Raw genomic sequence first — 13810 nt, 5'->3', positions numbered from 1 at the left:
TGTAAATTAAAATGAGGGGTATGATAGCAGGCACGGTATTGTTTACACACTTCATCTTTTATTAACAAATGTGATACAATTCTTAAATGAGCAATTATTCACTTTAAGATGTATTATTATTAGCATATGATGTTAATAATACTGGTTATAATAAACTGTACTATCTGCACAATTAAAAACAAAAAAGTTAAATGTAACTCTTTTACGGAAGCACACTTTAGCTCAAGCTAAACAGTTTTAAAAAAATACCAGTAGTCAAATTCAGCCTCTCTTTTGTGGTCTCTTCAATGCCACACCTAACACATTCTTTCAAGCACGATTTACAATTTACTTCTGCCTGTCTGAATGTGAATCGTCTGTATTGTTCACATTTAAACAGAATTTATTCAATAAAAACAAAACACTTGTAAGCAAAACAACTAGCTTAGATTCTGAAGATTAGTGCTTTTGCTTTATCTGAATGGGAATAACGGTGTCTGCAGGTAAGCTGGTAGAAGAGGCACCAAGAGGTGCCTCAACCAGGAGTACACCTTCCGGAGACAGTGAAGAGCTCATCTGTTGCAGATCGATCTCTGCTGGCAGCCTGGCGAATGAAAGACAAACAAAAGAGACTATTAGAATGCCTGACAATTATAGAACAGAATAGATATATATGACGTATATACACACAGACGTGTACAGTACAATAAAAAATTTTCTACATACCCCAGCTTGTTTGGAAGCTGGGGTCAGAGCGCAGGGTCAGCCATTGTACAGCGCCCTTGAAGCTGAGCGAGTTAAGGGCCTTGCTCAAGGACCCAACAGGGGTTGCATGGCAGAGCCGCAATTAAGTTGTTTACACAAATGCTAACACGACTGTTTGCAGGTCCAACAAAATAAACAATAAAATCAGAGCGGTCAAGTCTTTACATGCAGGACAAGTGGTGCACAATCCAAAACAAATCCTATTTCTACCTTTTTCTATTCCAGCACTTAATAAAATAAAAGATAATCTACCTCATGAAAATTGAATAAAATACATTTAGAAACATCCAGAGTGAGTAACTTTCCCATTGCATCATTTCCAGTTGGTCATAAACTACTTTGTTCGTGATGAAGCTATTAGCATGGAATTTAATTCTTGAACTCTTAATTCTTAAATACATTTTGGACCCTCAAACCGATACCAGTCAAATAAATATAAATTAAAATCCTTAAGTAATAAATGAAACACAAGTCTTACTTGTACTTTCTTGTAAAACTCCTAGAAATGGTCCCTCGTTTATTCTGCCTTTCCTCGTGTTTGCCTGTGCATAAAAAAATACATGCATTTTAAACATTGTAATAAAGAAGGTCAGTTGAGGAAAGAATAATACACATAATTATCAGAAGCTATTAAAATGTCACAATTTTTTACAGGACGGAGTGAGGTGCAGGGAAAAAAATAAAAACAAAATAAATAAAAATTAAAAAAAAACTTACCCGTTACCTCCAAGTAACCTTCAGTCATTCTGACACCAATCTCCTCTGGACAGAAATGGAATACATCTAGAGAAATTCTCCAGCTCTTACTGTTAGATTCAGCTGGTGGAAGCTGCATTTGTGGTCCATCTTTTGATGAAGATGATGGTGATGAGATCTCTGGGCAAACAGGAGACACTAAAGGAAAGGACAGGAATCCAGGCCATGGTGATTTTTCCAGAGTTTTTCTGGCTGTGTCTAACCAGCTACCATCATTTTCTTTAAGGAAAAAAGGTGCTCCAGAACACTGGTCTAAAATGCTTGACTTTGGCCAGTCCTGGAGAGGATCCCAGCTGCCGTTGCGTTTGAATAGAGGACGAGACATCTTCCTATTCAGTTCTGGATGAAGCAGTACCTTAAGTATGATTTTATAATGCAGATCTAAATAATAAGAGAATTCAATCACCCATTTTGTATTTCAAACCTTACCTGCTCTTTTATACTCTAGCTGCCTGTTTTGATTCTGTCAGTCTTGTCGTTTTCCCAAGTTTCAAACATCAACAAAAGAGTGAGGTAAAGCTTTCACCATGATGCTACAGTCTGACGTCTCCGCAGCAACACAATCATCCCCTTATTAATAGCTCTGAAAGGATAATGGCAAATTCTTGGCAGATGACAATAGGTACACTGGTAATAGAGGTGTTCCTCTCAGTGGCTTCTGTAATCCAGTCACATCTCTGTGCTCTTTACCGCAGTAACTACAAGCTTCCACACTTGGCCAGGAACTGTTTGTGCCCTCCCTTTTTAAACAGTGAAAGAATTCAGTCCACTTGTAAACAACATTTAGGGTCAAACAAAGGCTGCACACAAACTGGTAAAATGCTGTTACATAATTCTCAGCCACTTATTTAAAATCATTTAAATGTCTGTCCAGTTACACAATGTTTGGTGACACTGGCTACGAATGAATGCTGACATTTAAGCTACAGATTTTTACCATACCATTACCATTACAGAGAAGCCAATACATGTGCTAAAAATCAAGGGGCTGGGCTATTTCAAAACCTTAACCATTTATAAAAAAAAAATTGAACATGACACTGGCATAACTTTATGCTTTCTTTAATACAGCATCTTGCATAAACAGACTTTCATTTCTTGTTTTATATTCATCTTCCATGTTTTTTACAAACACATTTAGTCATATTGGCAAACAGTGCCAGTTTTATTTAAGAGAGGGTAGACTGGCCTGAAAACACACAGAGGAAGAAAGAAATATGTGGTTGATGGAGTGTAGAAAAAAAGTACTTTTTCTGTGCATTTGCATTCAGTTCAATGTGCTGCATATGAAGGCTGTTTGCTCCCACACTAGATGAGTAATAATCTGAAATGAAAAGACAGAACATGATATACAATTAATGAGACAATGTATGCTAGGGTTCATTTGTGATTGTCTTTAATTAAAAAGGCGAATTGCATTATTTTTAAAACTCTGCAGCAAAATTGCTGTCCTACACTAAAAAGTTATGAGTGCATAAATAAGTTTCCAAGTCTTACTATATATGAAAATAATCTCACACCCACACTAAAACATTCAGATGTGTCAATTGCAGTCAGGTCACTTTAATAAACTAAACAATATTTACAATTTTAACACTTGTGTTAGCATCTATAGCATGCAGTCTGAGGCACACAAATAGAAATGCTCCACCTTTGGGCCTTTTTTCTTCAACAATATACCCAGCAGATTAGTTTATCTGCTGGTAAATAGGCCTGTTATAATACCTAATCACAATCATTTTAAGCAGTAGCAAACAAATTTCTATACATGATATTATTAAATTCTTAATATTCTTGTAACTTATTATTCTTGTATCTATCCGCGTTGAGGTAAGTGTTTTTGAATTATGGACCATATGTAACTGTTTTCTTGCTTAGAATATTATACGGTATATAAGGTTGATACTAAATATAGTGCTTTAGTCATATATTTTAGAGGCTGTTTAAACCAATCTTTACATGAGAACACCACCTCTGCATACATTAAGCTGAATTTAGCTCACATACTTTCATTTAGTGCCCTTCAGCTGGGTAAGTTAATTAAGGCAGTGTTAATGGCAGTAAGCTTATACAACACAAACACCTTACTGACCTTGAAGCATTATTACATTTTGATCTGAGGCAATATTATACATGGTATAGACAGGAAGTTGTAACACTGTGCCCCTCTTGAATATTTTGTGCATGGCAAATGTGAAAACATGTTTCTCTATGCATATTTTATAGAATGATTTAAGTAAACAATATATACAATAAATGTAAAACTTCAAGGTACATCAAAATGTATTTCATGAGTGTAACGGGGTACTAGGAGACATTCATGTACCTCAACAGTACAGAATATACTGTATGACAAGGTTCAGGCAAAAGGATTTCCTCCAAATGGATCTCCAAAGGGATCAGCTTTTGCAGTGGTTTGCATGGCTGGACCACCCTGAGAGGTAAAGAATAGATTAGAATCTATGTATAATTTCCAAACCGCTATACAAATAGTCTATAGTCTAATACACAAGTTATGGTTCAAACATTAATTTTAGTGTAATTCAACATTCAGTTACAGATATGTAACTGTGGTAAACTTAGGTCCCTACTAGACTCTCATTCAAGCTACAAATGTTCTGACTTTTTTATACTTACTGTAGTTGTAAGCGGTGCTCCAAAAGTGTCATCAAAAAGAGCATCAGTTGTAGTGGGACCTGGGCCTGATGAGACTGGAGTCTGATTAGGAGTGAAAGCAACATCAATGAGACCTCCCATAGGGGTTAAGCTTGAAGCCTGAGCTGGACCAGCAATCACTGGGGCCGACTGAACTGCAGGTTTAATAGGCTCTGGAAATATGAAAGCACATTTAGTGTGGTTCTGTTATAGTTTACCCACTATTGATTTAATTCAGTCTGATTAAATACCAGTTGCTTTTGCGGAGAGATGCTTAATTTCAAAGTCGTCATGATCAGCTGCTTCTTGGGCTACGCCAACTTTGCTAGAAAAGTACTGCTCAAAGGAGCCATTGGTGCTTGCACTAGAAAGGCTGCCACTTCCAGGTCTGGCTATCTGGAAATCTTTAAACATGTCCCTCCCAGACTTCTGTTCCTTCCCTCCAAGTGGATCCAAAGTTGAGAAGGCATTCTTAATGGCAGATGACTCTTCTTTCACCGGAGGCGGAGGGGGAGGCCGAGTAGAGACCTCTGAGGGTGGCCGACTTGCCATTATTCCTCCTGGAGAAGCCAACATGGGAATAAAAGGACTTTGCTGAAACTGGTTAGATGTGGGGCCAGACTGAGGCCAAGCACCCATAGAGACTGTGGGTGCTGGTTGGCCCCAGGCTTGGGTGGAAGGTGCTTGCTGTCCCCACTGAGGAACCAATGCTGCACCAAATGCAGGAACCTGAGAGAAAGAACTTTGTGGTGCACCATGAATTGGTGCCTGAGGGACACAGCCTTGAGGTGGAAACATTGAGGGTGCAGGCTGACCCCATGGACTTGTCCCTGGAACAGATGGTGGTCCAAAAAACATAGAACCTAAATTGAAAAAAAATATACACTAGTTTAAAATTAGGCCAAAGGAAGACAGTCATGTTTCAGGTATAAAATTGATACCCTTACAAGTTTATTAGTGGTAAAGAACGGAACTGATCACTGACCGAGAGAAGCTATGGAGGTGGTGGTAGGTGTATTGAAAACATCTGCTGGAATAGATGAGCTGGACTGAGTTGTGGATGAAGCAACATTTTGGGTGGGAGGGGCAAACAAACTTGCTCCAAACATGTCATTTTCAGGAGACTGTGAAGGAAACAGGAGGGTATGAAATTAAATTCTCTGCAAAAATGTAAATAGCAAGAAATTGAAGATACAATACAATAAAAAGTAGTGACTAACACATGCAAGTCACATGTTAGTGATCCTAACATTACCTAAAACAAAAACTATTAATACACACATGCATGCAACCTTTCCCACCATCAAATTAACTTCACAACAGGCACTGTGAAACACCACCCATCACCTAGTGCCACCAACATCAACTTTTGTTCACCTTCTCTGTTCTGCGTACTCGGCCACACTTGGAACTTGGTGGTGGGGGACAGAGTCCAATCACCCCATTATTTGGCAGAAAAGGTGAAATCGCTTCAGTATAAGACAGAGGTGAAGGTTGGCTAATAAGATGCACCAAGTTGCTGGGACCATTACACAAAGGAGAAGGGGTTTGAAGCAGAGGAACCGTTTTATTAAATAGGTTACGAACGGGAGGGCTCTGATCTGATAGTTTCAAGAAAGGATTGCTGCAACCATTTAAGTTCCTTGATGGAAACTTATCAATAAGTTCATTTACAGAGTGATTGTCTAGATCAGAGCCATTCAAGTAACAGTCAGGAAAAGTAACTCTGTCATTAGATGATAGGGACAAATTATGAAAAATGGAGGAGTCAATCTGGCCATTAAGTGTAACAAAGGGATCATTACTAAATGGATCTGGGCTGGGAGTGGGAAACATGTCCATGAAGGAAGAAAAAATATCATTGGGTGTGTTGCAAGGGACTGTGGGATATGAGACGAAGGGATTGCCTTTAAGGTGGTTCTGATTGGCATCAATCACAGAAGTAAGCTCCAGCTTCAACAAGCTGTTCAGCTGATTAGAGTAGAAAGAAAGAAAGTAATCAGACATGTCAAAAGCATAAGAGATAGCAGGACAAGAAAAAACATTGGTTAGTTAATCATGTTATAAATCAGACCAGAATTTAAACAATTCCTGAGAGTGAGATTTATATTTTACAGGGCAGGTCAAAAATTAAACCAGGCCATTTTGGACTGCTGTCCGAAGAAAGGCACAGTTCATGTTTTTCCTTTCTCCATGAAATCAGCAACATTTAATTGTAAGCTTTAAAGTGCCAATTCTGGTTCAAGACAGACTCCAGAGCAGTGCAAGGCTTGCTTGACTCTGGACAGTGTGCACTAAGTTCTAGCAGCTACTAATTCATGACATATGTGAAATATCACTAACATAACACGTTTTACTGCTAGTGTGGTTTGCTACATCTTTGGAAAGGCATTTCATGATTTATCTGAAGTCTAGCATTAAAAGGTGAGAAAAGCATGCATGAAGTCTTGGTTACACGAAGTTTTAAATTAGACCTGCAAACTAAACAAAAAACTGTTACCCCTATGTGATTTGTCCAAGAATCCTAATAACAAAAAGGAAGGAAAGGTCAAATTCATTTCTCACAGTTAAAGTAAATAAGGTGCATTAACATAATACTGAGTATGAGTATTGAGTTGGTACTGTATATTATATATTACCATGGGAGAGTTGATATCTGGAGGTGTGGACATGTCTCCAAAAAGATCCATCTGCTCCACAGACTGTGAAAAGAATAAGGGCCGATCATTTTATGTCTTACTCTGTCCAAAACGATTAAGGTTCACAATTTAGAAACTCACTTTTACACTCTTCACTTGGTCATCCAGGCTAAGCAAAGCATCACTTCCATTCTTAAACAGAAAGGGGGGCGGGGGTTACATGTGTCTCACAAATAGTCCATTAAATTTCAAAAAATTCTAAGGAAATATGAATTACTCACTTCTACAACAGTGTTCGTTTTATCCTGTAGAGGAAAGAGAACGAGTCAGAGATATAATTGGACTCAAGGCATTCATTAAAAAAAAAACAATAATAAAAGAACATGCTTTTTGATGCAATTAGAGCAGTTTGTCTCGTCACCACTAGAGGGCAACAACACACAAGTTTCACGTGGTCATTGGTTAGCCATGTCAATTACACCGCGTTATACAAATCACTTTATAATGATTGTCTGATCCCAGAGTGTAATATATAATACAAGGTCAAACGTGTGTGCATTTTTAATTTCTTAAGAATACAAGGGTCCATCGTGTAGACTCAACTTCATAACCCTCCATAAACACTTATTTAGCACAACAGGTTCTAAAGGCAGCATTTGGAGTAGTTAGGTGTACTCAGCTAGCCCCAGCAGTCAGGCATGTAAAATCTATTTGAGGCATGTTTCCTCGTAGTTAGATTTAGAATGAGCAAAGTTTAAGCTTTTATATGGACATTTTGCTCAATGTTTGTTCAGCCTATTAATGTTTCTAATCTGTCAAAATGTAACTAGCTTAAATATAAAGTCCAGGAAGTACGCTTTATTTTGCTACTAGTGTATTGGTGGGGGCATGGGTGGGTTTGATCCTTTTGCACATTAATTAAACTATATTTTTTACAGCTTTAACCTTATGTTTTATTACCTTCTCTGCAGCCTCTGACTCCTTCTTCTTTGTGTTGAAGATTACCTGGAAGAGATCTTTTAGGTCCACGACCAAAGGTTGTGCCTGGAGGGTTACATCAAATAAGCAAGACCTCTTAAACTACATTTTTACACAAATATGGACTGCTCTTCTTTCATTAGTCAATTAAGATTAAGACATGTGTAAAATTATTTAAAACTAAAAGCCAGAAGAGACCTGCTGGGCTGTCTTAATGGCAAAGAACTGATGCTGGCCTTCTGCGCCACACACATATCCAAATGCTCTGTTGTCAGTGATATCTCGAGCGATGAAGGAGATCTTGTTAACTGCATGCTCATGTTCAATCACCTGCAGAAAAAAGGCAAAAATATAAAATGAGCTGGGTCACCAATATAGGAATGTATGAATCAGTGCATTGAAAAGTGTTGTGTGATTAAAGATGCACTGGGTAGGATTTGTCAATATATTTTTATTCTAGTAGTTAGAAATAAGACATTAATATCAGGGAAAAACAATGAGGCACAACTGGTAAAGAAATATAAATAAATGCTGTCTAGGACAGCACAGCAGGACTAATTTACAATCCACACAGTGATGTGTATTATGTATAGACTGTAGCTTTTCTCTAAATTGGAAACAAGCATCAGCTTGTATATTATTTTAAATGACATTTTTAATTAACAGCATTAATCTATCAACAGATTCTCCGAATTATGTTAACCATTGGCATCCAGAAGAAAAACCATATTGCATTTCTTACGCCAGTCTTCTCATCGATGATTTTAATTCCTTCTAGAGAGATGTTCACCCATATCTTTTGCTTGTGCTTGCCTTGGGAACGAGCAGCTACTGCCATGCCCTACACATAAAACACAACTCGATCAGAAACCACAAAACCACAGGGGTAACAAAATTCTTCAAACAGCTCTGATTGGGTTTAGTATTTTGAGATCAGTTGATTGTATCCTGTAAGAAATACCTTCAATTTCATCATGGAGTCCTGGCTCATTTTATCCCCTCTGGCTTCAGGCACATCATCAATGCCAATCAGTTTGGCTTTATAGCGAACACCATCTCCCTGAAACCTGGCCAGCAGGAACTCATCAGTCTTCTCTGGAGCTGGGAAAGAAGAATGAATTGAATAAACAGTAAGCTGTCAAGCAAAATCCAGAGGTACCCAGCTTTTCAAACATGTATTCAAATGTTAGCATGCATCAGCATAAAACCTAAATGTGCATCTATTTATAACTATATAAAAATAAATAAACCCTGGAAAATATTAAAAGCATAGCTGTACCTTTCTTCTTGTCTCTAGAGAAAAATGTAGATTTGCCTGAGGAATTTGTAGTGGTTTCAGTTGTTGTTGATGGGCTGATATCAGGTTCAGTGGCAGGCACTGTGGGCTCCGTGGGGGGTTCTGCAGGAGGCATGGTCTCCACTTCTGTCGACATTATAGAAGCTCTACACGTCCAAAAAGATAGAGTGAATGCAAGGCTCCTCAAAATAAGGGGACACATGCAGTGTTGGGGTATTCAGCAACCACACATTCTCCACTATGGACCTAGGAGAGCAGAGGAAAGCTAACTTAAGTGCAAAGCGGAAGGTTATAAAGCATGAGAATCACATTGTGGTAAAACACTCGCTATATACACTCAACAGGCCTTTCATTACACTGGCTCATTCATGCTAATATCCACTTGTATGGCAGCAGTGCACTTGTTAAACATTACATAACTAGTTATTTTCATTAAAACAGCAAATGCAGACTTTGCTCTGTTGCCAAGTTCTGACACACAAGTTAAAACTTTGTTTTTGTTGAGATTTTTTGCTTCTTCAAATAATTAAAAGCTAATCTATAGAAACACTATAAATAAGCATAATTATTACATCCTTAGCATTAGACTAATTTTGCACAATTTTATGGTTCAGTAAGAAACTTGTTAGAGTTGTTACTATTGTACTCACAGCAGATACAGTCAGCAGATTACATTTCCTGCCTTTTTAAACCCAAAATGAATTTCTGAGAAGATTTTTTTTTTTTACATATGAAAAAGCTGACACAGCTGAGTCAATGTGTTGACACTTTAATGATCACCCCTGACCCGTGGCTCATTTTCACCTTCCTTTAACCCAAAGCAAAACAGCAACCTACCACAAAGATCAGCAATATTCAACAATCACAGAGACACTTTTCTTTATGCTATACTATACTAATACTTCTACTGACTTTCCACATCCTAATTATATTACAACATCTCAGCTCCTAGTCAGACCTCCCAAAACCATTTGACATCAATCTTCACCGGGAATTATCAAGGAGCAAATGAAAGTATTGAAATAGTAATAAAATTAAGTAATGATATGATACCAGTCAGATCAGTCTTAGCAAGCTTGAAAAGAAACAGCAATAAAAAAAAAAAACATTTAAAAACAAGCAGACTGTCTCATATCCATCGTACAGGCAAGAAAAACAAAATATAGAACTGAAATCTAGGTAAAGAGCTCTGTAAGAAATAAGAGAATTTAGACCCATACCTCTGGATGTGCTTAGCTTTCCACACTTTATTAGGAAATGCTCAAGGCAAAGGCTGGCAGAGATCAAAGGTTGCCCAATTAAATTCAGTTAATGTTATTCCAGCGGCTTCCCTTATGTTTCTTACCCTCAACAAAACCACTGACAACTGCCTATTGCAGTCATTAACTAATAATAACTGGCACTTAAATGCATCAATAATTGTACAATAGCTCAGAATTAAGGATTTTAAAACGAGTAAAATCACTTTAATCACAATCAGTATTCCATAGCCACAATTTGTATTCAATTTCTGCAAGTGACAGCCTTAATTGTAGAAGAATGAAAAAATAACTAATGTAAATATGACAAGACCCAAATACTGCTAGCAGAATATCACCACCATCCAGTAGCTGACTAAACTATACGATAAAGGCAAGCTGCAGGTTCTATTTAGATGAGCAATGAAAGCCCCCAATTTTTTAATCTTTTACCTTTTTTCAGTGAATGCTGAAAAAGGTAAGATGCATTTGGAAAGCAAGTAAAACAGATGTATTTTTGCCACATATTTTTATGAAACTAAAAGTACTTTTATGTTAGGTCATGTTAACTAAGCCACTAAATCATTTTAAGTACACTGCATGTGACGATCACACTGTAAATGCTCATAAAAAGTAATACGTATCTACCTTAAACCTCATGACATGTTTATTTACGATGGTTTTAAAATTAACTCAAGCTGCTGCTCAATCACATGAACACCATCAACCTTCAGAAAAAATGTGTTTTTTAACTCATGAATTTTAAAATTTACTTCATGAAGAAAATGCCAAAGGACGGAGACAATTCACACCAGTTTCATAACATAAGAACTTATGTAAGGGTTCAAGACAACTGTTTTGTCATTTTCTTCTATGCATTTAGTAAATAATAAAACAAATAATATCTAACATCTAATATAATTCTTTATTAAATAAATAGAAGTATTGCAACCCAAAATAAATTATGCCATGTCGACATATTCCAGTAGATCAAAAAAAGTACATTTGGGTATGACTAAAATGTTTGACACAGGATGGCATATTGCGAAACGTGGCTACTTAAAGTGCACAAATATCCGTGGTGACATTACTTAAGTTTCTACATGTAACAAAACATGATATGCTAATTAGCCAGCCTGATAAATATGTGCTGAATTACATTACCAACAAAAGAGTATCACAACATAACGATGTAAATCTCAACTCTGATAATAATCTGTTAATTAGAAAATGGAATTTGACTGTGGACATGGCCACTAACTCATGGCAGACTCTTAAAATAGGGTGACAGTTTGGGTTTTCTTTCCAATCTTGGCAAGTATACTACTGTTCCATATGGGTTGTTCTTAAAGTTTAATAATGTTATATAACTTTCTAAAAATTAAAAAATCAAAACAAAAGTTCAGTTGGACAAAGTAGTATGTGTCTTCTTCATTAAGTTACAGAAAAGCTGCATGAACCATTACAATCCCAAGACTGTCATTACATACATGCCCCCACCACCTATACAAGTGCATGTAAACCTTGTCTTTAATTGTATTAGGTTGATTTGCCTCATCCTTGAGATTAATCAGTATCTAAGCAGTAGTTTTATATACAAGTTCGGTAAAAATGCAGACATCAGCAAAAGTCAGGAGCATATAAAACCATCCCACAGCTCTGAATCAGCACTCTGTATAGAACATTTACTTGGAAAGTTACAGGTTAACAAAGTTACTCAGTGTAAAACTGCTGCTATAACCATTTATACCACTGTTAAATATGTCAGGCTTGTTCCCAGAGTAAAGGTGAAATAAATACAGACAAAGGTAACATTTTTAACAAGGCTGAACTTGCATAGAGGTTTAACATTAAGAAATTTAAGTCTCTTCACTGACAGGCCCCTGAGCAAGGTCCTCAACTGTCTGCAATGTATTCAGTCTTATTTGTAAATACTTTAGGCTTAAAAAATATTATTCTAAATTCCATGAATGTAAATGTTAGCCCCCTAGGGGTCTAACTATAACCTAACCAGCAGAACAAGCAAGCAGGTCAGTCTCTGTGATTTTATGGTGCAGTTTTTAATTGTAATGACAAGATAATTATTACATATATATGTAATGATTAATGCTGGGTAAATATAATGCAATTACTATTTTAATTGTATTCTCAACACTTAACAATTAATTATTTAAGACTGAAAAGAAAAATTGATCTTTAATAGGACACAATTGCTGAAAAATAATCAAATTTTTAAAGATTTACATTTATTTTTATATTTTCTTATTTAATATTTAGGTCTGCCTTTTAAAAGTACATTTTATTCATTCTATAGCAATACATGTAAGTATAATAAGCAACTCGTTTCACTCTTAATATTCCTCCCTGCAGATGTTTTACTGCTTATACAGACAGTAGTACCAAGTCTATTTGAAAAGTCTTGTACGTGTGTCTTTATTAGTCAGGTGGGTTTGAACAGGAAAACACAAAAAGACAAGATCAGCAAAACATAGTTTGGAGGTAACTCAGTTCCAAAGTTGAATATTTTGAAATACAAGTGAAAAAAAAAAAGAAATAAACGAGGCAAATTTGTTAGTGTTATTGCGCATGCGTTATGTAGCACCTGTTGTCCCTTTAAATCGTCTCAGTTGGAAACTGTTTGGTCCTGCAAAGATTTAAGACTACACATATACAGACTGCATTTACATATCTAACTTTAAAAAAAGAAAACACTGTTATCAGTGAAAAAAAGGTAAAAGCTACTTCGTCACTATAATAGAAATATCTAACAAACATAGTAGACAGGTGTTTAAGCGTCATCACTTACCTGCTGAGCTTTAGAAGTTGTTGAATTCCATATCCAAAAACTAACAAATGAAAAATGGATAGTTGTTACACAGACCCCAGTGGATTATGCGCTGGTTTGAGGGTTAAAACACCAAATTAACACCCAACACGAGAACGCCCTGCCAGCCTGCCCACACAGCACGGTGCACCAAACACACAGATTTGAATACTCGGGCGCCTCCCACAGGTGGTTAGTTTTATGGTTGCCAGATTCTCGATTTAAGACTAATATCAATTCAAGTTTAATAGATTTTCTCATAGTTTTCGCCTTGGTCTTCACAGAGAATACCAGTTTTTTCCACTTTAAAACAGAAGCAGAGGGTGAATTGGTTGCTTTAAATTGCTTTTATAGAATGGTGGCACAGCTGGTAAAGAGAGTGCCACAAAGCAACATGTCAAAGTCAAAATAATTCCTAAAGCACTTTCTACAATGAACATTGTCTCAAAACAGCTTTGATGAGCAAGCCTAGGGTGACAGTGGCAAGGACAAAGTGTGCAGATATCATAAGAAAGAATCCCTGAGAGGAACCAGACTCAAAGGGATCAAATCCATCCTGGGCGAGACCCATTCTGTTTGGCCAAAAACAAAGAGAAGGTAGATAGGCTATCAAAAGAAATAGTCATTCTAATCAATCATACTGCAAATAGAAGAAATGCATAGTCACTCTGTCCCTGAG

The 13810-nt window shown here is 36.8% G+C and overlaps 3 protein-coding genes across 5 annotated transcripts; all 3 read right to left on the bottom strand.

Moving 5' to 3' along the window:
- Positions 1-38: 38 nt before the first annotated feature.
- On the bottom strand, positions 39-2449 carry hspb15 (heat shock protein, alpha-crystallin-related, b15). Of its 2 annotated transcripts, none has more exons than XM_062988464.1 (4): positions 1930-2449; positions 1462-1855; positions 1223-1286; positions 39-583 (listed from the first exon to the last, which is right to left on the bottom strand). In XM_062988464.1, the coding sequence occupies exons 2-4, from the start codon at positions 1823-1825 to the stop codon at positions 439-441; spliced, it is 573 nt and encodes a 190-aa protein (XP_062844534.1). In that variant the 5' UTR covers positions 1826-1855; positions 1930-2449; the 3' UTR covers positions 39-438. The 2 variants fall into 2 exon arrangements, with proteins under 2 accessions (XP_062844534.1, XP_062844533.1); XM_062988463.1 differs by having other exon boundaries at positions 1462-1839.
- A 97-nt stretch (positions 2450-2546) lies between these two features.
- Positions 2547-13212, bottom strand: dab2 (DAB adaptor protein 2). Of its 2 annotated transcripts, XM_062988460.1 has the most exons (15): positions 13114-13212; positions 9052-9315; positions 8734-8873; positions 8515-8613; positions 7971-8102; positions 7755-7838; positions 7076-7099; positions 6936-6986; positions 6795-6857; positions 6656-6679; positions 5141-5279; positions 4407-5018; positions 4138-4328; positions 3827-3934; positions 2547-2824 (listed from the first exon to the last, which is right to left on the bottom strand). In XM_062988460.1, exons 2-14 carry the CDS (start codon positions 9269-9271, stop codon positions 3860-3862), a joined length of 1854 nt encoding a protein of 617 aa, XP_062844530.1. In that variant the 5' UTR covers positions 9272-9315; positions 13114-13212; the 3' UTR covers positions 2547-2824; positions 3827-3859. The 2 variants fall into 2 exon arrangements, with proteins under 2 accessions (XP_062844530.1, XP_062844531.1); XM_062988461.1 differs by lacking the exon at positions 6656-6679.
- Positions 5272-6643, bottom strand: LOC134303152 (disabled homolog 2-like). Its single transcript, XM_062988462.1, has one exon. The coding sequence runs from the start codon at positions 6160-6162 to the stop codon at positions 5518-5520; it is 645 nt and encodes a 214-aa protein (XP_062844532.1). The 5' UTR covers positions 6163-6643; the 3' UTR covers positions 5272-5517.
- Positions 13213-13810: the final 598 nt, after the last annotated feature.

The sequence above is a fragment of the Trichomycterus rosablanca genome, chromosome 26 (genome assembly GCF_030014385.1).
Source record: "Trichomycterus rosablanca isolate fTriRos1 chromosome 26, fTriRos1.hap1, whole genome shotgun sequence".
In the NCBI taxonomy this organism is placed as follows: domain Eukaryota; kingdom Metazoa; phylum Chordata; class Actinopteri; order Siluriformes; family Trichomycteridae; genus Trichomycterus; species Trichomycterus rosablanca.
The sequence above is the reverse complement of the archived record's forward strand: the minus strand, read 5'-3'. Positions and strand labels throughout refer to the sequence as shown.

Excerpts from the sequence above, each read along its gene's own strand:
- hspb15 (XM_062988464.1), bottom strand. The coding sequence starts at position 1,825 with ATGTCTCGTCCTCTATTCAAACGCAACGGCAGCTGGGATCCTCTCCAG. Across the intron at positions 1,287-1,461 it reads AGGTTACTTGGAGGTAACGG|GCAAACACGAGGAAAGGCAG; the intron begins GTAAGTTTTTTT and ends TTTTATGCACAG. Across the intron at positions 584-1,222 it reads AGTTTTACAAGAAAGTACAA|GCTGCCAGCAGAGATCGATC; the intron begins GTAAGACTTGTG and ends TTCATTCGCCAG.
- LOC134303152 (XM_062988462.1), bottom strand. The coding sequence starts at position 6,162 with ATGTCTGATTACTTTCTTTCTTTCTACTCTAATCAGCTGAACAGCTTG.
- dab2 (XM_062988460.1), bottom strand. The coding sequence starts at position 9,271 with ATGTGTCCCCTTATTTTGAGGAGCCTTGCATTCACTCTATCTTTTTGG. Across the intron at positions 6,858-6,935 it reads ACCAAGTGAAGAGTGTAAAA|TCTGTGGAGCAGATGGATCT; the intron begins GTGAGTTTCTAA and ends TTCTTTTCACAG. Across the intron at positions 4,329-4,406 it reads TCTCTCCGCAAAAGCAACTG|AGCCTATTAAACCTGCAGTT; the intron begins GTATTTAATCAG and ends TCATATTTCCAG.